At 42.8% G+C, this 27,035-nt stretch overlaps 1 protein-coding gene across 4 annotated transcripts in view; it reads right to left on the reverse strand.

Annotated features, from left to right (window-relative positions):
* Positions 1-26,596, reverse strand: part of LOC124795335 — a 105,317-nt gene extending 78,721 nt beyond the window's left edge. For all 4 annotated transcript variants that reach the window (XM_047259321.1, XM_047259320.1, XM_047259319.1 and 1 more), the window contains exon 1: positions 26,221-26,596. In XM_047259321.1, coding sequence (XP_047115277.1) covers positions 26,221-26,364 — 144 coding nt within the window. In that variant the 5' untranslated portion in view covers positions 26,365-26,596. The remainder of the gene's footprint in view (positions 1-26,220) is intronic.
* Positions 26,597-27,035: the final 439 nt, after the last annotated feature.

The raw sequence follows: 27,035 nt of genomic DNA on the forward strand, positions 1-27,035 counted from the left end.
GGAAGATGGGGAAGTGGTCACTACCACACAGGTCGTCATGTGCTATCCGGTGGATAGATGGGAGAAGGCCTGGACTGCAAACCGAGAAATCAATGGCCGAATATGTGCTATGTGCCACACTGAAATGTGCGATGGCCCAGTATTTACGAGGCAGAGGTCGACTAGTGACACTAAATTTTCATCATCTCTGCCTCAGCCAGTAAGAACTGTGCCACCCCACAAAGGGTTATGAGCGTCAAAATCTCCCAAAAGTAGGAAAGGTTTAGGGAGCTGATCAATTAGTGCAGCCAATGCGTTCAGGAGTACTGCACCATCTGGAGGAAGATATACGTTGTAGACAGTTATGTCCTGCGTTGCCCTTATCCTGACAGCCACAGCTTCAAGAGGGGGCTTGAAGGGGCATAGGTTCACTGCATACTGAGTTCAGGACACAAACTGCAATAGACACTCTATTATAGCTTCTACAGTTCCTGAAACATTCTTATAGCCACAGAAGGCAGGGGTCTGCATAGCCGGGAACCAGGTTTCCCGGAGGGCAATGCAGAAAGCAGGTGTAAAGCTTAACAGTTGCCGTAGCTCAGACAGGTGGTGGAAGAAACCACAATTCCACTGGAGGATGACGTTATCGTGAGGCTGGGAAGGCATGAAGTGCACAAGGAGGCAGGTTATGCCTCAGGGTCACCTGCTGCCTCTGACTGAGTATTTGTAGGCATTTCTATGGTGGATGAGGCATCAGTGAGATCCAGATCCGCAGGGGATGCTAAGATCTCCACTGCATCCTCAGATGCAGAATTGATAGGGAGTGGTGTTGGGGCCACCAGAGGGTCCTGTTTCTTAGCAGACTCCTCCTTAGTTTGCTTGCTCTCTCACTTCTCTTTAGGGGCTTGCTGGGAAGATTTCTCCGAAGCAGCTTCAGGCATGGAGAAAGACCATGAAGCTCTTCATCCAGCAGCTTTTGGATCCTTGAGCCACTGACGAGTGTCCGCCGTGGCATTAGTGGAGACCTTGGAAGAGAGGGCCCCAAGGGACCCCTTCCACACGAGAGAAGCCAGAGGAGGCTGTTGCTTCTCCAGCAGGGGGGAGGGGACTGGTGTCCCCTGCGTTTGGGGGGGTGGGGCCTTGCGCCTGAAGTAGGTGCTTTGGGAGCAACAGAGGAAGATTTGCCTCCTACTGTAACGCCGGAAATGCATATCCTCCTATTTCCATCTATTGTACTATTATTTTTTTCCTTGTTTTGTTACCTCAAGATATGACACTTCTGTCTCTTTATATATTGTAATTGTTTTACTGTTTGTATATATATATATATTTATGCACTCATGTCGATGTATAATTGGTTTGTTTCGTAAATATTATTTGTATTTTTACGCTGGGTTTTGCCTAGGGAAAACTGCTATCGAACGATTACGTCGATAGGTCGTGTGACGAATCAAAGTGTGTAGGATCTTTGGTAGTGTTAACTCTGCCGCGTGGAGCGCGGGCAGAACAGTGAGAGTCTGGCTGGAGTAGCGAGTGGAGCAGGTGTGTTGTGTGACGCTCCCGCGAGTTGCCGCGCTTTCGGGGTTTGGCAGCATGTAATTGCGCTCGACTCGCGATGATAGTTTCTGACATGGTGTCGCGGACGGGAAGCATTAGCTGGCGCACATCAAGAGCCCGTTTCGCCTGGTGACCGTGTCGAGAAGAAGGCGCGCCAACATCCAGCTTCTGCAACAGCGACAGCCGACAATGAGTGACTGTCGCCACCTCCTCGATCGACGGCTTCAAACCTTCAATCAACCAACAAGGAAGACTAAAAGCACGTAAAGTTTCAGAACTGTATGGCAGACCTCAGCTTTTCAAATTGTTCCATTTGCCTCGCAAAATTACAGCAACTTAGCATGAACCTTTGTTGCTCATTGTCCCAATTGCATTGCCAAGCAGGGTCCCTTCCTTTTCCGAAATGAACCCGAGTGTCGTTGAAATTCAAACGCCAGCATTAAAATAATATAATTAGATTTCACTGCTTTAATTTCAAAGTTCTGTAGCTGGCTACAATATTTAGGTTACACGAGCACAAATTTAGAGTGCGAGTTTTGTTAGCATATTTTAGCTTACCTGTGACTGCAGCTCAGCTTGGTACGTACTAAATTTTACTATTGTTAATAGTTCAGAATCATTTAATTCAAGTTCAAAGTTAAATATCTTGTTTCTAAATTGCGTAGAGTCAAGTTGCTTTTGAAATGATTGTTGAGGTAGTCCAAGACTAACCGTATTTTACTGGATTTCGATGTGCTTCAGAAAGAAAGCTCACTATTAACTTCAGTCACTAAATTAATTTTCGATTTTCCGGTTTTATTAATTCTTTTGCTAAATTAAGTCAGAGTGTAGCGAAATTTATTACTTCTGACAAACTTTCAGTTTTCACACTACACGTGTCAACCTTCAGTTGCCACGCTTCTAGTGCTAATTATGTGTGTAATAACCTTACTTTTTCAGTTACTATAGTAATTGTCCTTAGGACTGGCGACCGTGATTTCCCCCAAATCTCAAATATCTAATTACCGCTAGTTAATTGTTAACGTAACGGCCGCACATTTACTTTCCTTATTAACTTTACCCCTTTTCAAAATTGATTTCCACCAGTTTCATTTGCGTTTTTCCTTTCATTTAGATGTAACCCTTTCCTCCCTCTTTACCGACAGATTAACTTCGGTGACGATTGCTTTTCCCAAATTTCCATTAGGTACACGCGGTTTAATTTCTCACTGTCATTAAGGTCGATAAGTGAGGGGGGAGGTTACACGTGGCGACCTGGTGACAGGACAATCTTCAAATTTGAGGTTGTTCTGGACACGAATTTTGCATTGTGCAAATCTCGTAACAAAGTACTGGTTACGAAATGGTCGATACGTCAGCGAGAATATTCGTGTGAGGAATCCTAATTAGAGTTGAGATTTTGCATTTATATTGAAAATTATTAAAATGAGTGAAGGCAACAATTACCAAAATTTGGTAGACTTAGATACGGAACAATCGGTCGAACAGTGGGAAACGCCCACCGCGGTACCCATTGTTCAGGGGCAGGCGGCTAGCGTGAAAGACGCGACCGCCGAAACGCAACAAAGAGCAGAAATGGAATTCCAAACTTTAGAATATGTTTCGGAATCGGGAGTGAAAATCAAATCTGAACCCCTTGATGACGAACACGCGGGGACAATTAGAGAGGAAGCCGCTACGGAAGTAGAACCGGTAGTTTCCGGGAATTTAACTGATTTATTGAATGTTTTGATTAACGAAATCAAGAGTCAATCGGCCAAGCAAGAAGCTCAGTCTGAAAAAATTGAACGAAAGCTAGACAGTCAGAACAAAGCTATTAATGTTGTTAACAACAATGTTGAAGTTGTTAACACAAAAGTTGATAAAATCAAGGACGATATTGTTGTGATTAATAGCGAAATCGGTCATCTTAAACAGGAAATGATAGGCGTTCAGGCGGAAATTGCGAGCATAAATACTCGTTTTGATTCCGAAATTAGCAGAATCGAGAAAAGTGTAGGAGACGCAGTTGCTCCGATCATCGAGAATAAGGTGACGGAACAAATTCAATTAGTGAGAAAAGAGGATCAACAGAAGGTGGAAACTTTAAAGGCTTTAGTATCCGAAGTAGATACCAAAGTGACGAAGCAGGCTAATACCTGCGAAGAGAAAAAGAGGGAAGTGGAAACGCTTGCGACAACCACTTGCCAAGTGATTACGAGGGTGTCGGAATTAGAAAGGAAACTTGACGAAAAACAGAGCTATGTGCCAATCTGTGCACATAGTTCGGAGTTGTTGACGAAAGAGGAGCGGTTCGACCCCTTGAAAAAAGGCGGTATACACCCGACGGATTTCATTAAAAATTGTGAAAGAGTTTTACCCAGATCATGGACTAATGAGAGAAAAATTAATGCGGTTATTGATGTGTTGGCTGGTGATGCCAAGCGTTGGGGCCTAAACCTCAACATTACGGACCTGACTTTTGACGAATTTAAAAATTTGTTTCTGGCTGAATACTGGTCAGAGCGAAAACAGCAAAGTGTCTGGCGCGAATTTGTCGTATCGAGGCCTTTCGATGCGAATTCGCGCGGTTCGATGATGGAGTTTTGTGAGGGCTGGATCCGCAAGTTGGAATATTTGCGTGACCGCCGCTCGGAATCCGAAATAGTCTGGGAACTCTACAAAAAGCTTCCAGATGATACAAAACGCTACGTAGGGAGCAATCACAGGACAATCAATGATTTCCTGGGAAGAGTTGAGGACGAGGACTATTGGCGCAATAATCGCGACAGTGGCAGAGGCCGTGGTAACAACAACGGGTACCACAGCAACCACAACAACGATAACCACGGGAATAATGCATACCGCAACCATGGCAGCAATAACAATAATGGTTCGGACCGTAATAACAATCGGTACAATGCAAATAATAACAGGAATGACGGAAACCAGTATCATACTAACGTGATACGGGCTTCACAGAATAGTAATAACGCCAGAGGGTGTGATCAGCCGCCTCAGCAGCATCCGGGGAGCGTATCTGCTGGGACGAGACAGGGAAACCATTAGCCGCGCCGGTGAGGGGCCGACCGGGCGTGGAGAAATTTTGGCGGCCCAATAGCAGGAGAAAACCCAGGTGTCGTCAGTATGACAATTCCGTGTGGAATAATCAACGGCGGGAGAGTGTGCCAGTGTTAAGAGAAAGGAGTGCGCCCACAAGTAGTAGATCAGCTGTATACACGGCAGTAGAAGGTACATTCACTGTCAGTGAGAACAATTTAAGTAGTGTTCCGGAAATCGATTATAAGGTGCCAGCTGTAATACCCACAGCGGAACTGGAGATTGAGTTTAAGAATGATTCGCAATTGTTGAGAGAAGATCAGATGTCGGATAAAACGTCCGTCATCGAGCGAGGGGATGCAGAGAGGGATGAGGTCTGGTTAAGGCAGTTCGGTCGCTTATACGACGAACTAAGAGATTATAGGGGTCTGTATGGGAGAAGTGTTTATGGGGAGCGCGTGCAGTATTTGCCGCGTCTCGTCCCACAGGAAGATAGTATTTGTGAAGTGATTGAAAGTTCTGGCCCTAACCGGCAGACTTTACCAGAAATAGTTGATGTTAATGGGGAGCACGAGCAAGATTCGTCGTGTTTCGTCCCGCAGGAGTTAGATGTTGAAGGAGTAACGGAAAGTTCTGGCCCTAACCGGCAGACTTTACCGAAAGTTATAGTGGTAGAAGTAGCCGACCCATCCGACGCAAACCTCCAGTTTAAACATTGCGAGAGTATTAAGGGGAAAGATTACGAAAATTTTAGTGATAGCCGGACACAATTGGTAGAAAAGCACATAGATTTCAGCGTGTATGAGGTTAGAGCTGACGTTATGCGGTCAGACGGTAGCAGTGTGGGTTGCGCAGATCCAGAGGAAGTAATTTCAGATGCGACTGGGCACATTCCTCCAGGTAGATTGGCAGATGAGATCAATCTGATTAAAGAGGAATCAACGAAGGTGACAATTAGTGAATTGATAGCAAAGCAACACTCACTAGTTGACGAGTTACAGGAAAAGGTTTCGGTATTGGAGGCGAAGCTAGAGACTAAGCCTCAGGACAGACGTGTTGAAATTAAAACTGTATGTGAACAGAGACTGAAAAAGCCGCCAGATAAATCGGATTTAGGATCAAAGCCGGATGGTTTTTTCTGGAATGACCTGGATATAGACGAGGATTTACTGTGGGAAAATAAAGAAACAGTCGAGGACAAGTGTAGACAGATAGTAGTGTCTGTTAATATGCACGACCTACAACTAAACGTGTTGATTGACACCGGTGCAGAATTGAGTGCTGTATCTGGGAAAATATTTGAGTTACTGAAAGACAGACCTGGCATCGTAGTTATGCCAGTAACAGGAGTGAAAATTATCGGTGCTACTGGGAAGGCCAGTAAACCGGTCACAAAACAGATTTTTGTCAACTTCGAGATATGTGGGGCACGATTTGAACAAGAGTTTGTCGTCGTGCCAGACTTAACTACGGAAGTAATTATCGGGTTAGATTGGCTATTAAAGTACCGTGCAGTGATTAACTGCGAAAGCAAAACTTTGACATGTACGTCCCAAGATAAAACAATAGTAGTTAGTTTTGACGAGGCAGGAGACGGTGTGCATAGGCAATACCAGCCTATACACATTGTTAACTGGCCGAATGGTATTGACGTAGGTATGAGTTCGAACTGCCATAACATGAGGAATTTCGGCATTGACAAAAGTGTAGAAAGTGAATTGGAAGAGATAATCAAATTCCCTCCACGGATTAACATTAGTATTGGTGTGAAAAAAGATCGTTTGCGAGAAGTAATGAAGCTAAAAGCCGATGCTCGCATACGTCGTCATGACGCTAAAGCGCGTTTTGCTAAGTTTGCAAGCGGAGACTTAGTACTTGTAAAAGCTCATGAGAAATCGAGCGAGATAGACCATGAAAACTCTAAATTTAAGTTTGTTTATAATGGACCATATAAAGTCATTGGTATGCCTCACACAAATGCTTACGGAATATTGTAGACTTGAAATTGTACCAACCAAGGATTGATTAGTACCACAGATAGGGTAATTTGTACAATATGTAAATATAGAGTGTAAGATTTAAGGTTTGCTAGATTGCCATGCTTTTGACTGACCAAGGTCATTAAAGAAGTTGTAATTAATAAGTAATTAATTCTGATTAATCAATTTAATTTTAATCAATTTAATCATGATCTAATCAACTGAAAAATCCAAGCTGCTAGTTTAAGTTTTCAGCTGAGTCACAGTAGATTAAGGAATGTAAATATGATTTTGTAAATAGCTGTAAGATTCCATAAATATGTGATTTACTAGTCATTGCCGATGTACTTAGACGCTGTTTTAAGTTTCAGGCTAGTACATGCGTGTGATGATGGACAGTGTTGAGTTATCCACTGTGATAGTATTAAGGGACTCCTTGAGATTACTCGGGAGTGAGTTTTTCCTAAAGAATTCAGTGAAACGGACGTTCTGGAAACGCCGTCACAAGGGCGAGTGAGATCAAGCGTGCCGCACACGCGGGCGCAACAATACTGGCGAGGCGAGCCGCTGTCGGCTCTTGTGCCGCTGTTGGCTCTTGTGCCGCTGTCGGCATTCTTTGTACTTGCGAGTACGAAAGGCGGAATAGTTTTTCTTCCCGGACAGCTGATGTGAAAGAATTCTGCTGTCAATATTTATGTTTTTTCGATCTACTGAATATTATTTTCTTGTTTAGCGTTAAGTGGAATCTCATGACGAGATATTAATTATGAAAAGGTTATATAAAATGTGTATTCTATGTAATTAATAATTAATTTGCGTATTTTGATCTACCTGTTTTTATGACCATGTACTCTGATTAATTTTGTAAATAGTATTCCATTTCATGATAGTGTTACGGATTTTGACGATTTTGGAATAGCTAAACCATTTCCTATGTCTTCTATGAATTTCAACATGTTGTCAACCTGTTTTATTTTGTGCAAGATGACAGAGTGGAATAAGATTAGGAGTGTCTCCACTCAGTTATTATGGTCTAAAAATTGATTTATGATTAATTAGACGAATGCTAAATTTTGTTGATGTTTTGAGCATATGCATTTCCGCTGTTTCTTTTTTGGGACATTTTCTGAGTCTGTTTACGTTACACGGACATCCTCAGACAATGTGGGGCACGTGTAACGCCGGAAATGCATATCCTCCTATTTACATCTATTGTACTATTATTTTTTTCCTTGTTTTGTTACCTCAAGATATGACACTTCTGTCTCTTTATATATTGTAATTGTTTTACTGTTTGTATATATATATATATATTTATGCACTCATGTCGATGTATAATTGGTTTGTTTCGTAAATATTATTTGTATTTTTACGCTGGGTTTTGCCTAGGAAAAACTGCTATCGAACGATTACGTCGATAGGTCGTGTGACGAATCAAAGTGTGTAGGATCTTTGGTAGTGTTAACTCTGCCGCGTGGAGCGCGGGCAGAACAGTGAGAGTCTGGCTGGAGTAGCGAGTGGAGCAGGTGTGTTGTGTGACGCTCCCGCGAGTTGCCGCGCTTTCGGGGTTTGGCAGCATGTAATTGCGCTCGACTCGCGATGATAGTTTCTGACATGGTGTCGCGGATGGGAAGCATTAGCTGGCGCACATCAAGAGCCCGTTTCGCCTGGTGACCGTGTCGAGAAGAAGGCGCGCCAACATCCAGCTTCTGCAACAGCGACGGCCGACAATGAGTGACTGTCGCCACCTCCTCGATCGACGGCTTCAAACCTTCAATCAACCAACAAGGAAGACTAAAAGCACGTAAAGTTTCAGAACTGTATGGCAGACCTCAGCTTTTCAAATTGTTCCATTTGCCTCGCAAAATTACAGCAACTTAGCATGAACCTTTGTTGCTCATTGTCCCAATTGCATTGCCAAGCAGGGTCCCTTCCTTTTCCGAAATGAACCCGAGTGTCGTTGAAATTCAAACGCCAGCATTAAAATAATATAATTAGATTTCACTGCTTTAATTTCAAAGTTCTGTAGCTGGCTACAATATTTAGGTTACACGAGCACAAATTTAGAGTGCGAGTTTTGTTAGCATATTTTAGCTTACCTGTGACTGCAGCTCAGCTTGGTACGTACTAAATTTTACTATTGTTAATAGTTCAGAATCATTTAATTCAAGTTCAAAGTTAAATATCTTGTTTCTAAATTGCGTAGAGTCAAGTTGCTTTTGAAATGATTGTTGAGGTAGTCCAAGACTAACCGTATTTTACTGGATTTCGATGTGCTTCAGAAAGAAAGCTCACTATTAACTTCAGTCACCAAATTAATTTTCGATTTTCCGGTTTTATTAATTCTTTTGCTAAATTAAGTCAGAGTGTAGCGAAATTTATTACTTCTGACAAACTTTCAGTTTTCACACTACACGTGTCAACCTTCAGTTGCCACGCTTCTAGTGCTAATTATATGTGTAATAACCTTTCTTTTTCAGTTACTATAGTAATTGTCCTTAGGACTGGCGACCGTGATTTCCCCCAAATCTCAAATATCTAATTACCGCTAGTTAATTGTTAACGTAACGGCCGCACATTTACTTTCCTTATTAACTTTACCCCTTTTCAAAATTGATTTCCACCAGTTTCATTTGCGTTTTTCCTTTCATTTAGATGTAACCCTTTCCTCCCTCTTTACCGACAGATTAACTTCGGTGACGATTGCTTTTCCCAAATTTCCATTAGGTACACGCGGTTTAATTTCTCACTGTCATTAAGGTCGATAAGTGAGGGGGGAGGTTACACTACCACCAAGGGGGAAGATGTATTCTGGTAGTCCAGAGGGCCCACTGTTAATGGCAAAGAGTGAGGAACCATTGGCACTTGGGACAGCAATGCTGATGTAGCAGCAGTGTATGTCGACGTCAACCAAATGGGGTGTAATCTTTCGAATTTACGTTTAGCCTCTGTGTAAGTCAACGGTCCAGGGTCTTGTACTCCAGAATTTTTCACTCCTTTTGGAGTACTGAGCAGTCTGACGAGCAGGGGCAGTGGTGCCTTCCACAGTTGATGCAAGTGGGATGTAGCGCACATGGAGTATCTGTGTGCAGTGCAGCGGGAAAACATGTGCCCGGCCTTCCAGCACTTAAAGCATGGCATAGGGGGAGGGACGTGTGGTTTAATGTCACAGTAGTAAACTATCAACTTGACCTTTTCAGGCAATGAATCACCCCCAAAGGCCAATATGAAGGCACCGGTAGCAACCCTTTTGTCATTGGGTCCTCAGTAAACGTGCCAGGTGAAATGAACACCCTGCTATTCTAAATTGGCGCGGAGCTCGTCGTCAGGCTGCAAGAGGAGGTCACAATGGAAAATAATCCTCTGGACCCTGTTGAGGCTTTTACAGGGAATGACGGAAACAGGAATATCACCCAGCTTGTCACAGGCGAGTAACACTTGGAATTGGGCTGAGGATGCTGTCTGAATTAAGACTGCACCGTTTCGCATCTTTGACAGCATTGTCACTTTTCCAAACTTATCCTGAAGGTGTTCAATGAAAAACTGAGGCTTCATCAGTAGAAAAGAGTCCCCATCGGTTCTGCTACAGACTAAAAACTGAGGTGAATATGGCTCTCTCTGTTCTGTAGCTCTACATTTCTCCCATGGTGTAATGGGGGAGAGTAACTATTTAGGGTCATACCTGTTGGCATTGTATTCTATCTTGCCCTTCTTAGAGACTGCTGGTGCCGTACGGTCACCAGCAAGAGATGACTTAGTCCGCTTCATTACGGGTCAGCCACCCTGATGCCACCCACTCCGATCAGGGTGTCTCCCCATGGGCGCCACCTTCCCACAGCAAAGGCCAACGGGCATGATGGCTGTTGCTGGGAGTCCTGATGCCCCAGGAAGACAGGCATCTACTCCTTGGCATATGTGGGGAGTTTACAGCTCAGGCATCAGCAGTACAATCCCTGTGTTGTCAGGGGGCTACCACCAAATGGGTACATGATGGCCCCACTACAACAGACTGCTACCGTGCTGGATATTGGGTGCAAAGAAATCTAATATTGTCATGGGGGCGAAAGAGGACAGTAGGCAACGGAAGAAGATAACATACTCCGGAAAGTGTCCTCGCCCAAATAGTTGAATCGCAGGTGGAGATACAAAGCCATAAGAGATTCAGGAGATCGAATCTAAGGGCACTATGGATAACTCATGCACCAAGTAAGGCGTCCTTCCCCATATGGCCCGCAGTTCTGTAGAATTTTGGAAGTGGCAGGTCAAACCATAGAATGGGACCTGAACTCATAGGGCCGGAAAGTGTGAGACTTCTTTTAGTCGCCTCTTACAACAGGCAGCAATACCTCGGGCCTATTCTAACCCCCAGACCCGCAGGGGGGGGAGCGTGGAGGGGAGGAAGGTCAAAGCAAACCAGAAGGATATGAGAGACGTCAAAGTGGTCACAAGGACGCAGTTTTGTGTGTTGGAGGAAGAAAACAACCTAAGGGTGTGATTCCAAGAGCAGCTGCAATTCCTCCTTGTTAGATCTAATGCCACAAATGTTCCACTCGAGAAGAGTCATAACGGGGCATGGGGAGGATGGAAAAAAACAAGGGGAAGTCACTTTGGCAGCTACCGCTGAGTACCAGCCTTAGAAGATTCATTCCTACATGGTGCAGAGGCTGGAGGATCCTCTTCTGTGAAATCTACAGAGGTGTTGACATTATCCCTGTGTCAGCCTGCAGATTCCAGGGCAGTAAAACAGTAGACGATGCGCACCAGTGAAATGGATGTCAGCCGGGTGAGGGTATCACGTGATGAAACCACTGAAGAGGATTTTGAAGTCAGGGAAGGAGAGGAGCGTTTGCCTTTGTTCAGTTTGTTAGAACCTTTATACTTGGCAGGTGAAGACTGACATTTGTTGTCCGGAGGGAGCTAAAATGTCTTTGCGGGAGTGTTCCTTTTGTCCTTTCTGGCCTGACAGTTGTGTAGCATGTGATTTCGTCACTGAGGGCGAAGATTTGGTGGCTTGTTGCACAGCTGCAGGAATCCTACCATGATACTGGGCAATTTCCCGACAGTACTGAACTGGAGGTCACAAGTATCTGTGGTGATGTCCTCCACAGAGCACGGTGTAGCAAAAATCGTACTACAACTATGGGATGGTAAAATGCAGGGCTTTTGACCAGCCAACGAGCTGTGAGCGACAGGGTAGGATACTTTTTCATTCACCCGGATCTCCTGGGCAGCCCGTTCATAGAGATACACTCATGGGATGAAGCAGCATTGTCACCATTATAATTAATACAGTGGGGAGAAGGAGGTGGGCAATCACCCTCAAGATCATCTGTACCATAAATAACACATTTGGCCAGGTTTTGACAGTACAAGCAAGCGTGGCTGTAACACTGACACTAACAGCAATACATCGGGTTTGGAATGTATGGTTGGACCATGACGACGTCATGGCCTGCCTTAATCTTTGATGGTAACACTACTCAATCAAATGTGAGAAAAAAGTGTGTGTTAGCACTAAGTTTGCATCAACCTTTTTGATTGCCAGATTGACTGCAGTAATGCCCTGATCAGAGAGATAAATTTGAAGATCTCCCTCAGTCAGAACATCAAGCAGCTGAGTGTAAATAACACCTCGCAAAAAACTCAGTGTACGATGGGCCTCGATATGAACAGGATAGCCGTGGAATAGCAAAGCTGTAAGCAGTTGTTGGGCTTGAAAATCACAGTTCATCATCAGAAGCAAAATCCCATTATGTAAGCGAGAGCAGGATTTCACAGGGGCTTCAATTGCATCAACACTTTTCTGACTAACAAATACATTAACAATAGCAAAAGACTGGCCTCCTTCGGTACACGATATCACGGGAAACCGTGGTGCAGCTGGGATCTTTAACTCTTTAGCTTCACTCCATTTACATTTAGTAGATGTAGATTGAGATGGTAATTGGCTCATTGCAAAGAAATCCCCCAAGATTGCCAGTGTCTCAAATGGCGTGCTCCTTCCAATGGACAACCCTCTCAGAGGGGGACTCACCCACATTACGTGATTGTTCACACCTCCTGAACCCCAGACAGAGGGGCCAATTGACAATTGGGAAGGTAGCAGCTCAGGCAGTCACCCCTCCCTGGGCCTAACCTGTACCAGAGAGTAAGTGCAAACCCTCATGTTACCCCGTCACCCGCTGTATGTTAAACACGTGTGCCAGCTTTCAGGAGCACACAGGGAGGAAGAAGAAACAAGGAGACCTTAAATGCCAAAATGGAGGCAGGGAGGAGATAGAGAACAAAGAAAGAAGGAAAAAGCAGACAAGGGACTGTTCCACTGTTGGACTACTGAAATTTTTTGAACATATTCACGAAGATACTCAAGACATGTTCACCAAGGGAGGAGAAGAAGAATGGCAGGAGAATATACCTGCAGCTCGGAAAGGGGAGATGTGCTGCAAAGGCTGGGGCTCTGTGGTAGCCAACCAGAAACTCACCAAGAGTGGTGAGCCCCCTAAAGGAAGTAAAGTTCAATCTGAAAGCCTAACGCCTTACTGTAGTTTTAGAAGTAGTGTCCCACATCTAAAATTATGGGAGATGAAAAACAATAATCATGATTAAAATAAATAGCTTCTCTGAAAGAGTGTTAAAAATGAGAAATCACTATCCATACCTCCACCCATCAGTTGCAAAAACTGTTCGTTCAGACCTTTTTATGTGTACACACAGAGACACACTTAACTGAGTGATTAGAAAACTAAGTTTCACTTATGTACTAGAAGAAACAAAGCATCTACTCTGAACTGCGATTTTGTATGTAGGTGATGCCACAATTTTAGCAGAGAAAGCACTTTACCTTCTAAATAAAATGACTGAAGACTACAACAATATTATTATATCCTCAAGGAAAACTATAACAATGGCATTTATAGGATAGGAACTCATAAGAATAGAAATAATGGTGAACAATAACAGCAGAAGAGCAGGTCATCCACTATAATTATCTGGTATGTGATATCACATACGAGTATGATAAAGATGTAGAAAGGAAAGTAGCAAAATTTGGAAACATGTATGTGAAACAATAAACAGGTACAAATCAAACAATAGAAAATCCAGACACGTAACACAGCCATGAACCTTTCCTCCAGAAGCCTTAGTCCCACAGAAATATCAGTCCTTTTCAAAGGCCTCACCTTTTGCCCACTCCCAAATTCAATCATGTAGGCTTTGTTAAAGACCTTTTCTCCTCCTCCCGATCCCTACAGTGGAAATACTTTTTCGCCACCAACCCTACCAATCAGATTCAACAGAAGACCAACGTCGAACCCTGCCTAACTCAGTTCACTCCTCCATTCAACTGTGGTTCATCCCCACTGGCACCAAATCACCTCCTGTTAACTTACCAGAATTTTTTAACCTCAAACCTTGCATCACCATGATTCCCCGAATCCCTCAACATGTAAGAACCACAGTCTACCATCTAAAAATTTATCCTGACCTTATAATCCTACCTGCAGACAAAGGCTCCACCACTACTGTTTTGAACTGCAAGGATTACCCGGCAGAAGGACCCCACCGGTTGTCAGATACTTCCATTTACAAACCTTGCCACAGTGACCCCATTCCAGAAATCCAGCAGGATCTCCAGTCACTCATCAAATCTGTAGGCTCATCCCAGAACCTGTCCCTGGAGTCCATCACTCTGCTCACCCCTACCACTCCCTGCATTCTTACCATCTACATGCTTCCTAAAGTCCATAAATCCAATTACCTGGGACACCCCATTGCGACCAGTTACTGTGCCCCCACTAAGAAAATCTCTGCTCTCATAGACCAACACCTTCAACCTATTACCCGGAACCTACCATCCTATATAAAAGATACCAACCATTTTCTCCACTGACTCTCCACAGTTCCCATTCCTTTCCACATGGTGCCCTGCTCGTCACTATTGACGCCACCTCCCTTTACACTAACATCCTAATGCCCATGGCCTTTCCGCTATTTAACACTACCTTTCCCAACACCCGACAAATTCTAAACCAACAACTTCCTTCCTAGTCGCCATGACCAACTATATCCTCACCCATAACTACTTCTCCTTTGGAGGCATTGCCTACAAACAAATCCAGGGTACAGATACGGGCACCCACATGGCACCATCCTATGCCAACATATTAATGGGCCATCTAGAGGAATCCTTCGTAAACACCCAGAATCCTAAACCCCTCACCTGGTTCAGATTCACTGATGACATCTTTGCTATCTTCATCAAAGGTGAGGAGACACAATCCACATTCCTCCAGAACATCAACAACTTCTCCCTCATTTGCTTTACTTGGTCCTACTCAACCTAACAAGCCACCTCCTTAGATGTTGACCTTCACCTCAAAGATGGCTACATCAGTACCTTTGTCCGTATCAAACATACTAACCACCAACAATACCTCCACTTCGACAGCTGCCACTCATTCCATACCAAGAAGTCCCTTCCGTACAGCCTAGCCACCTGTGGTCGTCGCATCTGCAGTGACGAGCAGTCCTTCTCAAAATATACCGAGGATCTTGCTGAAGCCTTCACTGACCATAATTATCCTTCCATCCTTTAACAAAAACAAATCTCCCATGTCTTATCTTTCCAGTCTCCAACCACCTCCCAAAGTCCCGCAGACCAGCCACAGAGGAGTATTCCCTTCGTAATTCAGTACCATCCGGGACTGGAGCAACTGAATTACATTCTCCACCAGGGTTTCAACTACCTCTCGTCGTGCCCTGAAATGAGAAATGTCCTGCTCACTATCCTTCCCACCCCTCCCACAGTAGTATTCTGCCATTCACCGGACCTACACAATATACTCATCCATCCTTACACAGCTCCTGCTCCCAATCCCTTACCTCATGGCTCATACCCCTGTAATGGACCTAGATGCAAGACCTGTCCCATACATCCTCCTACCACCACCTGCTCCAGTCCGGTCACGAACATCACCTATCCCATCAAAGGCAGGGCTACCTGTGAAACCAGTCAAGTGATTTACAAGCTAAGCTGCAAACACTGTGCTGCATACTATGTAGGCATGACAGCCAACAAGCTGTCTGTCCGCGTGAACAGCCACCGACAAACTGTTGCCAACAAACAAGTGGACCACCCTGTTGCTGAGCACACTGTCAAACATGACATCCTTCATTTCAATGACTGCTTCACAGCCTGTGCCAGATGGATCCTTCACACCAACACCAGCTTTTCTGAACTGTGCAGGTGGGAACTTTCCCTGCAATACATCCTACATGGCCCATAACCCTCCTGACCTCAACCTTCATTAGTCACTGTCCTCACCCATCCAGCCTGTTCCCATTCCAGCACTACACAGCTGTCATTCCACCATCGAATTCAGTCTTTTTACTTCTCTCCTTTTCTGCAACCCCCCTCCCCATCTCTCCCCTGGCCTCCATCTAACCCGCAGTACTTCACTGTCCACCAACCCTGCCCTAGCATCCCTCCCCCTCTCCCCATCCCACCCTCCTCCCTAAACCCACCCAATTGCCACTCCCATCATGCACTGGGGGTGCTGCTTGCAGTGTGTTTTCAGTTGCCTGAGGCTGCAGTCTGTGTGTGTGTGTGTGTGTGTGTGTGTGTGTGTGTGTGTGTGTGTGTGTGTGTGTGATGAAGGCCTTACTGATCAAAAACTTTATTTGTGACAATCTTTTCATTGTGCCTATTTGTGACTCAGTATCTCAACTATAGGGTGAATAAATGGGTACTTTAGAAACAAGATGCAAAAGGAACACACATGCAATTGTGTAACTACAGATATGAGTCGTGGATCACTTACAGACGACAAGAAAGTAAGACCCATGCAGTTGCAAAGAAATGTCTTACACCTTTGAAAGGCCATATCAGTGTAGGCAGGTTAAAAAACAGTGACAGTAAGAAAGAATCAAACACATTTAACGTAAATTATTATTAGGATGATATTCATAATTATTACTATTATTATTGAAGATAACAGATAAAAATGGAGTGAATATCTGGACCGTATGAACAGAGGCAGATTAATTACAAAGTCGGAAATTATAAACTGGTAGGCTAAAGAAGTCTGGAAAGTCCAAGGGAGCAAACACCTGACATCTGATATGCAGAAGAAGACGAAGGAGGAGGGGAATGGCCACTATGGGGCATCAATGATATGTTGTAACCTCCAAATATTATGCATCCAAGTGGCAGACAAGATCTCTTTACAAGTACAGCTGCTATTCAGTCATCTCTTGCAGGGCCGGCTTACCAAACTCGGGACTGATATTTCTTGAATCTACACTAGACGTGTGGAAGTAATTATCAGAAATCCATCACACTAAAGGTACCAGTTGACCATGAACAATTGCAGTTCTGATTATGATATTGGTTTCACGGTGCTCAATGGCATGGTTATCAGCACCCCTGTAGAATACAGACTAAATCCTTTGTGAGAATAAATTCTTTCCTTAGGACAATGGCAGATGGAAATGTACTGGACACTTTAAAACCTGTCTGGCAATGACAACACAGTGATTTCTTATCAGTATACTAAAACTGATGACAAAAGTTACACTATGTAATCGAAAGTATCCGGACATCTGGCTGGAAGAATTACAAGTTCATGGCACCCTCCATCGGTAATGCTGGAATTCAATATATGGTGTTGGCCCACCCTTACCCTCACTGACAGCTTCCACTCTCGCAGGCATACGTTCAATCAGGTGCTGGAAGGTTTCTTGGGGAATGACATCCCATTCTTCACGGAGTGCTGCACTGAGGAAAGGTATCAATGTCTGTTGGTGAGGCCTGGCATGAAGTTGGCATTCTGGTGTTCTATAGGATTCAGGTCAGGACTATGTCCAGGCCAGTCCATTATAGGGATGTTATTGTCATGTAACCACTCCATCACAGGCCGTGCATTATGAACAGGTGTTCGACTTTGTTGAAAGATGCAAGCGCCATTTCCGAATTGCTCTAAAACAGTAGGAAGCAAGCAGGCAATTGAAACAAAACATCAGTATAGGCCTGTGCTGTCATAGTGCCACACAAAACAAGGGGTGCAAGCCCCCTCCCTGAAAATCACCACCACCTCTGAATTTTACTGTTGGCACTAAACATGCTGGCAGATGACATTCACTGGGCATTCGCAAAACCCACACCCTGCCATCAGATCACCACATTGTGTAACGTGATTCGTCCCCCCCCCCACACCGTTTTTCCACTGTTCAATCATCCAATGTTTATGCTCCTTACACCAACCGAGACATCGTTTGGCATTTACTGGCATGATGTGTGGCTTATCAGCAGCCGCTCGACCATGAAATCCAAGTTTTCTCACCTCCTGCCTAACTGTCATAATACTTGCAGTGGAGCCTGATGCAGTTTGGAATTCCTGTGTGATGATCTGGATAGACATCCGCCTATTACACGTTACGATCCTCTTCAACTGTCGGCAGTCTCTGTCAGTCAACAGACAAGGTCGGCCTGTACGCTTTTGTGCTGTACATGTCCCTTCATGTTTCCACTTCACTATCACATCGGAAACAGTGGACCTAGGGATGTTTAGGAGTGTGGAAATCTCATGTACAGACGTATGACACAAGTGACACCCAATCACCTCACCATGTATGAAGACCATGAGTTCCGCGGAGTGCCTCATTCTGCTCTCTCACAATGTCTAATGACTACTGAGGTCGTTGATATGGAGTACCTGGCAGTAGATGGCAGCACAATGCACCTAATATGAAAGGCATATGTTTTTGGGGGTGTTCGGATACTTTTGATCACATAGTGTATGCATGCGACTATTCATGCATGCATTCACATTCATCCCCTTTCCAAGTGCTTAAATAAAACTATAATATAGCCATGACATAAAACATTAAATGAAACAGGAATTAGCTGAAAAATGTGCTAAGAGTTATTCTCTGGTACATGCGATTGGCCGAATGTTAATAAAAACAGGGAGAGAGACAGCTAATGTGAGAACACCCATATATTTAACAGATAAGTTACATATACGGATGTTAAAAGTGCTTAAATAAGAACTTGACTCCCAGACCAGTTGAAAAAGAGAGGAGGAAATAAAATCTAAATTCACAGGTGGAGAGGATATGTGACGCTATTGCAGTGATTACCTAATTTAGTCAAATTTGCAAAAAAACTTGGCAGTATAAGCCAAGGTATCAGTATGATGTTGCACCCTCTCTGGCCTGAATGCATGCACCTATTGATTTGGGAAGTGTGTCAAAGCTGTTTTATGTTCTGAGGCAAGCTGACCCACTACTGTTGTAAATGGTCCTTGATATCATTGATACTGGCACTGGGACTGGTTCCACCCATATCCTATTGTGGAAAACTCTAGAGATCTTGCTGGCCATGGGAGTACCTCTCCACTCCGTCTGTGCTTAGACAAACGTGGCGCGCGCGCGGGTGTGTGTGTGTGTGTGTGTGTGTGTGTGTGTGTGTGTGTGTGTGTGCGTGTGTGTGCGTGTGCGTGTGCGTGTGTGTGTGTGTGTGTGTGCGCGCACACACAAGCATGCGCACATGCACTGCTCTGTTAAAAAGGGCACCACAATACTTTTGCACGAGCGATAACATATGTGAATACAGGATGTCTGATGTACCCTTGTGCCATCCTAGTTCCTTCAATCACTACCAGCCATGACCTAAAGTCATGGACAGACACATCCCCACACCACGAAGCCAGGGGTAACAACAATGCCTCCCAAAAACTTTCAAAGAATTTGACGTCTCCTAGGGTAGCCATAATGTTCATCCATGATGACCATCTGGGGTAGTGTATAACCACAATTCATCACTGAGCACCGTGCGACATCATTCATCAGCAGTCTATGCTTCCTGGTCACAGCATCACTCCAAATGAAGCCATTTATGTTGTTGTGTTAGCAGCAGCCAACGCATGGAATAATTCCCTAGTCTGGCTGCTGCAAGTCTCCTGCCAATGTTATGAGTTGACACAGAATGATGCAGGACATCTTTTACTCATTTTCAGATGGCAGGTGGGTGGTAACGATATGCTTGGTGCACAATATAGCAGTCCTCCCTTTTGGTGGTCAGATGTGGTAAACTGGAACCTTGAAAATTAGTATGCCTGCCCTCATGTTCCCATGCAGTTCAACATCACACCACTGTCACATCTGAATGCCCCACAAGTTGGGATATTGTACAATTCAACCAGTCGGCCATATGGCGACCCTCTAATAGACCCCTTTCAAACTATGTCAGGTGTTGACAATGCTGTTGCACACAAGTATTCAGCATCTTCGTGTCTTTCACAGTGATCCACCAACTTCTGAAACTATCTGTGAACCTTATATAACCTTCCCTTTCAGACCCAGTAAGAACATTAATGTAATCTGGTGGCTGTTCTACCTGTCACAGATAACTGCAACTGTGTATGAAGTTACACTGACAACTCTCCAGAATAATGATGTGAAAGTACTCATCAGGGAGCATGGGGTAATACACTACTTTCATTGCATTTTTCAGTTGCAGCAGTTCTCCTATGCAATTGGTTAATTTAACAGTTGTGTGGCTATTGGGGCATACAGTTCTGTCCTCATTTTAAAATCTGGATTAAATTTGCCTCTTTCTGTAACTCAGAAATGTGTACTGTCAGTCAAGTCCTATTAAACATGCAAAATTTTTTTTAAGAATTTACAATATGATACCATAACCCATGTGCACCGTATATCATGCCTCAGATAATTCTAATTCCGTATCACAGAACACAACAAGGAGGAAATTCAAGTGTAAACAAGAAACTAATTTTTGTTGCGTATACAGTAGGAATGTCGGACAGAATAGGAAGATGTATTTTAAACATAAGTACAGGATATTTAATGGAAATAATTCAAGGCTTTTGACAAGTGCATTAACATTGTTATGAGTAGATGAAATACCTCTACAAGAGATTTACAGAAGCTCATAACTGACAGCAGCTTCTAATTCAAGATAATGGGAATTTTTCTGTTCAAGTGGGATAAAAACTAAATAGTTATTCTTCAGAGGGAAACTTGGGTGATAGGCCTATCAAAATTGACAGATACTGCAGAACTTGATAAGATCAAGATGTTTGTCCTTAACACATTCTTACAGAAGAAAACTAGAAAATGGATTTGATAAAGACCAAACATAACTGAAAATCAAATTGCATACATTTGATTAAATAATAATGAAACAATAGAATTTTATAGTCCTGAACCACTTCCAAATTGCAAAAAAAAAAAAAATCTTATTCATATGATACAGAGTAAGAACAGATACAAAGCTAAAAAGAAACATACTTATCAAGGAGGCTTTTAGAAATTTAGATTATGATTATTTCCTTCCTCACAGCCAAGACTGGTATGCAATCAATGGAAAATTTACACCATCATTGAATAAACATTTCTGAATTCAGGAAAGGGCAATACACGAATCAATTTTGTTTTCAGACTTTCTACACAAATATCTTGGCATCTGTGGCAAGAAACTGAAAACTTGAATGACAAGAGGCTGTTTGTGGAGGATGCTGTTGTACATGTGAACGTCACAACACCAGAAAATTGTGGTGAAATAAATGAATCTATATAATAAATAACTATATATAGGCCATATATATATAATTTTTTGGAGTGGCTGTGAATGACAGACCATCCAATCAATTTACCATGCGCATTACAATCTAGCTGGCTGGCATAGGAAATGTGGCACTTTCATACAAGAAAAATTCTAATTCTTAATACTTTATTCACACATGTACAGCAAAGAAAATCTTGTCAACACTGGACTACAACTTTGAGAAGTTTTACTTTACCGTACAATTATCCCTACAAAGAACTGACACAATTATCCTGTTACTAAGGACTATTAGTAAGTAAGAAAAAGGTTAAGCATGATGTTGTCACAGAATGCAATGCCTCTGGCAGCTGGCACAAAAGTGTTTCGACAGCACAAAGTAAATAAGCACTCGTAGCGTCACACAACGCTGCACTGCATCAAAGAGCAGTGATCTTTGTCGCAGGGCAAGAGGACCATTGTCCAAGAAGCACGCCGGAAAGTGGAGATGTCAATCTGATCTTTCTGTATATCCGGGAGGCCTGTCTGTGCTAGGTGGCGAAGGTGCCAGTGCTGCAGTAGGTCAGCATTGTAGTACATCAGTAGGTAGCTCTTCCTCAAAAACATATGCAGGCTTCACCCGATCACGAGAGATGGTAGAGGACTTGTTAAAAAGTATGTTGATAGTGCGAACTACCCATCGTATGACCTTGTGTATGCCCATGTTTTGGTGATTGTAGTGCAGCTGGCAAATGTCACAGAGAAGGTGGGTCTGGGGGCGAAGCCAACGTGGCGCCGTACCCCCATTTGTCAAGAAAGTTTTAGGAAATTGGAAGGAAAGGATGTAGCAGTTGATTGAAGAAAACTCCTGGTGGTAGAAGAGAGGAAGGGTGGCCTGCATACCATAAATCCAAGGAGGCGTCGAAAAAATGGGCATGGGTCAGATGAGCACGAATGGAAGACATGACTTGCGTAACGAATCAGAAGGACAGCTCACCAATTGGACAGCGGAGGTTCAGCTGACTCAGTGTAAAGGCTCTCCATGGAGCTGGTGTTAAAAGTTCCAGATGCTAAACACAAACCACGGTGGTGGACAGAGTCTAGACGCTGAAGAATAGACGACTGTGTAGAGAAGTAAACTATGCTTCCAGAGTCAAATTTTGAGCGCACTAAAGTGTGATATACGTGGAGGAGGACCACTCTGTCCACTCCCCAGGAGGTACCACACATAACACGAAGGGTGTTGAGGAATCGCAGACAGCGAGCCGAAGGATATGAAAAATGGGAAGACTAGCATAGTTTTCTGTCAAATATAAGTCCCAAGAATTTGGTGACATCTGTGAACGGAAGGTCGACAGGGCCTAGATGTAGGGAAGGTGGATAAAACTCCATACAACGCATATGGTTTTAATGGGAGAAAATTAGAAGCCAGTTTCGATGCTCCATGAGTGGAGGCAATCGAAACATCCTTGAAGACATCATTCAAGAAGGCTGGTCTGTTGAGTGCTGTAGTAGATTGTAAAATCGTCGAAAAAGAGGGAGCCAAGACATTGGGAAGGAAACAATCCATAATTGGATTTATGGTGATGGCAAACAGTACCACACTTAGCACAGAGACCTGCGGCACCCCATTTTCTTGGAAGAAAGTAGGGGGAGATAGTAGTGTTCACCTGCACCTTAAATGTGCGCTTTGTCATAAATTCATGGATGAAAAGGGATATCTGACCATGAAAGCCCAAGAGAACAGTGGGCAGAGGATGCCTGATCTCCAACAGGTATAATATGCGCTCTCCAGATAAAAAAAATATATCTACCCTTTGGCGTTTCCTGAGAAAAATGTTCACGGTATAAGTGGAGAGAGAAACAAGGTCAACTGTGGAATGATACTTTCAGAAACCATACTGGGCAGGTGTTAAAAGGTTTCGGGACTCAGCCACCAGCCTAAACGTCAGTTTACCATACACTCCAGAACCTTACATATAGGCCTACTACTCGTGAGAGAGATGGAGCAATAGCTAGAGGGGAGATGTTTGTCCTTTCCAGGTTTTGGAACAGAAATGACAATAGCTTCCCGACATTTTCTGGGAAAGGTACTGTCTATCCAAATTCGATTATAAAGGCGATGGAGGTAATGCAGACTATGGTATGATAAATGCAGCAACATTTGGACATGGAAGGGGGGGGGTGGGGGGGGGGAGAAGGCTCGGGGACAGGGAGGGATGTGGAAAGGGATAGTATGCAGCCCAGAAAGGAAAGAGCTTCACTAGCTCAGGGTCCTGTGCTCACCACGCACATATCCACAAAAGAGTTGTGGACCCCCTGCGGGGAATAGGCTAGTTCTCTGTTGGATTTCACTTTGTTTGTTTTGTTTTAGGGTGCAAAAACAACTAGGATCATACGCGCCCATGTCAAAACTGTTAAACACAAAGACAAACAGAGGGGCTAAAAACAACTATACATCAACACTAATCGACAGAAAATAAGGCAGCAAAAAATGGGGATGTGGAGAAAGATGCATAAAATACACCACAGAGAAATAGAGGTCCAGAACTAAAAATCAAATGGTCTTCACCATATCGCTACGACAGATAAAAAGTGAAACGCGGTCAACAGCCCACACGTCGTTCGTTAAAACGGCTGATACCCCAGATGGCAGAGCTCCTCTCAGATAGTACTTCACTATATAACTGCACCATCTGCGAAAAGCCTGATTTACTATTAATATTGTCTGCAAGGTCATTAAAACACACTTCCTTCCCTATCCTGACCTAATCCTACCCTACTTTTTACATGCACATATTATTTCTACAAGTTGTCTGAAATATTGAATAGCACTGCCCTGAATAGTATAATGACAGATAAATAAATGCATAACATTTATTTTTCAGAGAGTTAATAACAATGAAAACTTCTTTTGGAGATGATGTATGAAGTTAAATATAATCAAACTTGTTTTTGGCAGATTTTCTTACGAACTGTAGGCTATCAGGTATGGAAGTGTTCAAACCATAAATATCTGCTACTGACAGAAAAAGTTATTAAAAATTTCTGCAATTTTTGTGCTACCTTTCATCAGATCATTACCCATCTTTAGTAAAATTTCTTGTGTTTTCTTGATTCATTTTTGCTGTCTCATTTTCCTACCACTATAGTTGCACTGCACCCAAAACCTACCTTTCTTAATGCATCTCACTTCAAACCATGCAAAAAAAAAAAATTTACGGAAACCTGTGGCAGCCTATAGATGTAAATTCTTATACTAAACCACAGCACTGGAGTCATGTATGGTTCATGTAGAGTATCAAGCTCTAGGAAAAGTTATGTTCTATCTTTGAAATGACAATAGACTACTTTCGTTTGAAATAGTGAATAGTGCAGCTTTGTAAACTGACAGTAAAATAACCCCTATCATACTTCATGCTCTTGTTTCTACTGTTTCAATCCAAAATATTTTGCACTGTTTAACTGCGGTCACGGAAAATAAGTACACCTGTTAAGAGCACATGCGAACCCCCCCCCCCCCCGCCCCCCCCCACACCGAACACACACACATTTACATCACATCCTCTATGAGCCTAAAAAAAAGCTGTTGGAATCAATAAACTCTTGCAAACAGCTGAGTGAAACATGTAGGGCCATGAAATGAAACAATCACATACGATCAGTTGGGGGCAAAGCAGTTAGTCTTCTGTTTAGGCCTACTAGTAAAATATTAGGGAAATGCAATCATTCTACAAAGTAGAACGCTTACAAATCACTCATGAAACCTACCCTAGAATATTGCTGAAGCTTGTGGGACCTGCACCACATAAGGCTGAAGTGGGATATTTAACACATGCAGAGAAGGCCACCACAAATGCTCACAAGTTTGTTTGAGCTGTGGCAGAGTGTCTCAGATGATGAAAGAATTAAACTGGCACACTTGTAGGCAGAGATAAGCTACACAGAAAAAGATAGCTCACAAAATTTCAGGAACTGGCTTTGAATGCCGATTAGGAATATACTACAGCCCCCTACGTACACTCTCACAGGGAATGTGAAGACAAGTTTAGATTAATTTCAGCACACAGAGAGGCATCTAAAAAATCATTCTTCGCACACTCCATACATGAACGGAATGGGAGGAAGCCAAGATAACTGGTACAATGAGACAGACCCTCCACCATGTTCTTAACGATTTGCAGAGTAGGGATGTAGGCCTAGGTTTAGAACCGAGCATACTACTGAAACTTCTATTATCCGAATAATTTAATTCAACTCACATGGCTTAGTAATGCAGCACTCTAATGACAGAACACATGAGTTAACTCTTACAAAGTCTATAAACATGACTGCAAAATTCGTCCATCGGGGAGCAACTGAGCCAGGAATAAGAGTATAGGCCTATAACAAACTTCCCATGAGTATAAAAAAATTAATAACATGCATGTATTCAAAAAGAAATTAAAAACATTCCTCACAGAGCAAACTTATTATAAAATGAAAGAATTCCTACACTAGTAAGGCATCCTTTTGAGTAAAGTAGCCTAGGAAGAAATAAAATCTTTATGTCATGAAGATATAATTGTGTACTTCTAACATAAATTGTAGTGATAAAATGTAAATTTATTTATACCTTAGTTTGAAACTATTACTACCACTTATTCTATACTATTAAGTATTCACTTGAACCTATCTATGTAATGAAGACAAAAATTTTGTATTTTAAGTTAAATCATAGTGACAAAATGTAAGTTTTATTATTTGAGGCACGGGGATAAAAATGTATACTCCCATTCATTCTGTTATTTTAAGTATTCAATTTAACTCATACCAATAAAGTGCAGGTTGTAATATTGTCCTCAATTAATCGTTCACAGAAAATAGGTATTTGTATGATATATAAAATGCTCACATATTTTTTTTAATATTTCACTTGACTTGTCCTATATTACTAGCACACTCTTTGTACAGTATGTATCAGGACCAAATAAAAAAATCTAATCAAATCGTAGAACAGCGATTTTACAGCAACGAAAAGCAGGCTGGACGTTGCCATCGCTCACTGGAAATGAACACAGACGGATATAGGTCTAATTAGATTCAAAAATTACTACCAACCTGAGAGTACTTGTTGACATTGAGTTTCTTAAGTCTGTGCTTCACGCCCATGTCCTTCAGTGTTCGCAAAATTGTATGCTGCAGCTCCTCCGTGCATTCCAGTGCAGAAATATGCATGATGAACACAGTCAAATTCCATACCATAAACGAGGGAGGTGAACACCAATACTACTCAGTAAGGTGTATATTAAAGACGCATGGCTGTATTATTTTTGAAACACTGCCGGGTGTAACACCGTGCTAACAAACACTGTAACACAATCCACACTAAGACCATTAGTAAACTAAAACACACATCACAGCCGCGGTCTATTGCAACTAACAAAAACTTTAGTTTTTCTATCTTTGGCCTTACTGACACATCTTTCCGTTACACTTTTCAAATCGACCACGCAAAAGATTCTAGTCTTTCCGAAATGTCATAACAGAATAGCCAACATATGAATTGTACAACAGATTTTGAAACGTTTGACCAGCCATGCAAAAACCAGAGACGATTTAAGTATATCAATATTAATGTTATTATTACAGAACACTGCTATCAGGTTTAGTTTGTTAATTGTTTGTTATTGTTCTCCCAGTATTCCACGGCGTCTTCCTACGCTTAATTTTTTGACATATTTGGAACCTAACCAAATTTTCGATGTTCTCACTCTACAATCTTGATCTGCAGCACGAATTTCCGCACTTTCCCATGCAATACATTTCCATATAAAATAATGTACTATTCGACAGAACACGATTGTTATTTGTGACGTTGGGCACCCATAATTTTAAACTGCTAGTCATTAAAAATATAAAAATACAGTTTTGCG

Source organism: Schistocerca piceifrons, chromosome 4, assembly GCF_021461385.2.
Source record: "Schistocerca piceifrons isolate TAMUIC-IGC-003096 chromosome 4, iqSchPice1.1, whole genome shotgun sequence".
In the NCBI taxonomy this organism is placed as follows: Eukaryota; Metazoa; Arthropoda; class Insecta; order Orthoptera; family Acrididae; genus Schistocerca; species Schistocerca piceifrons.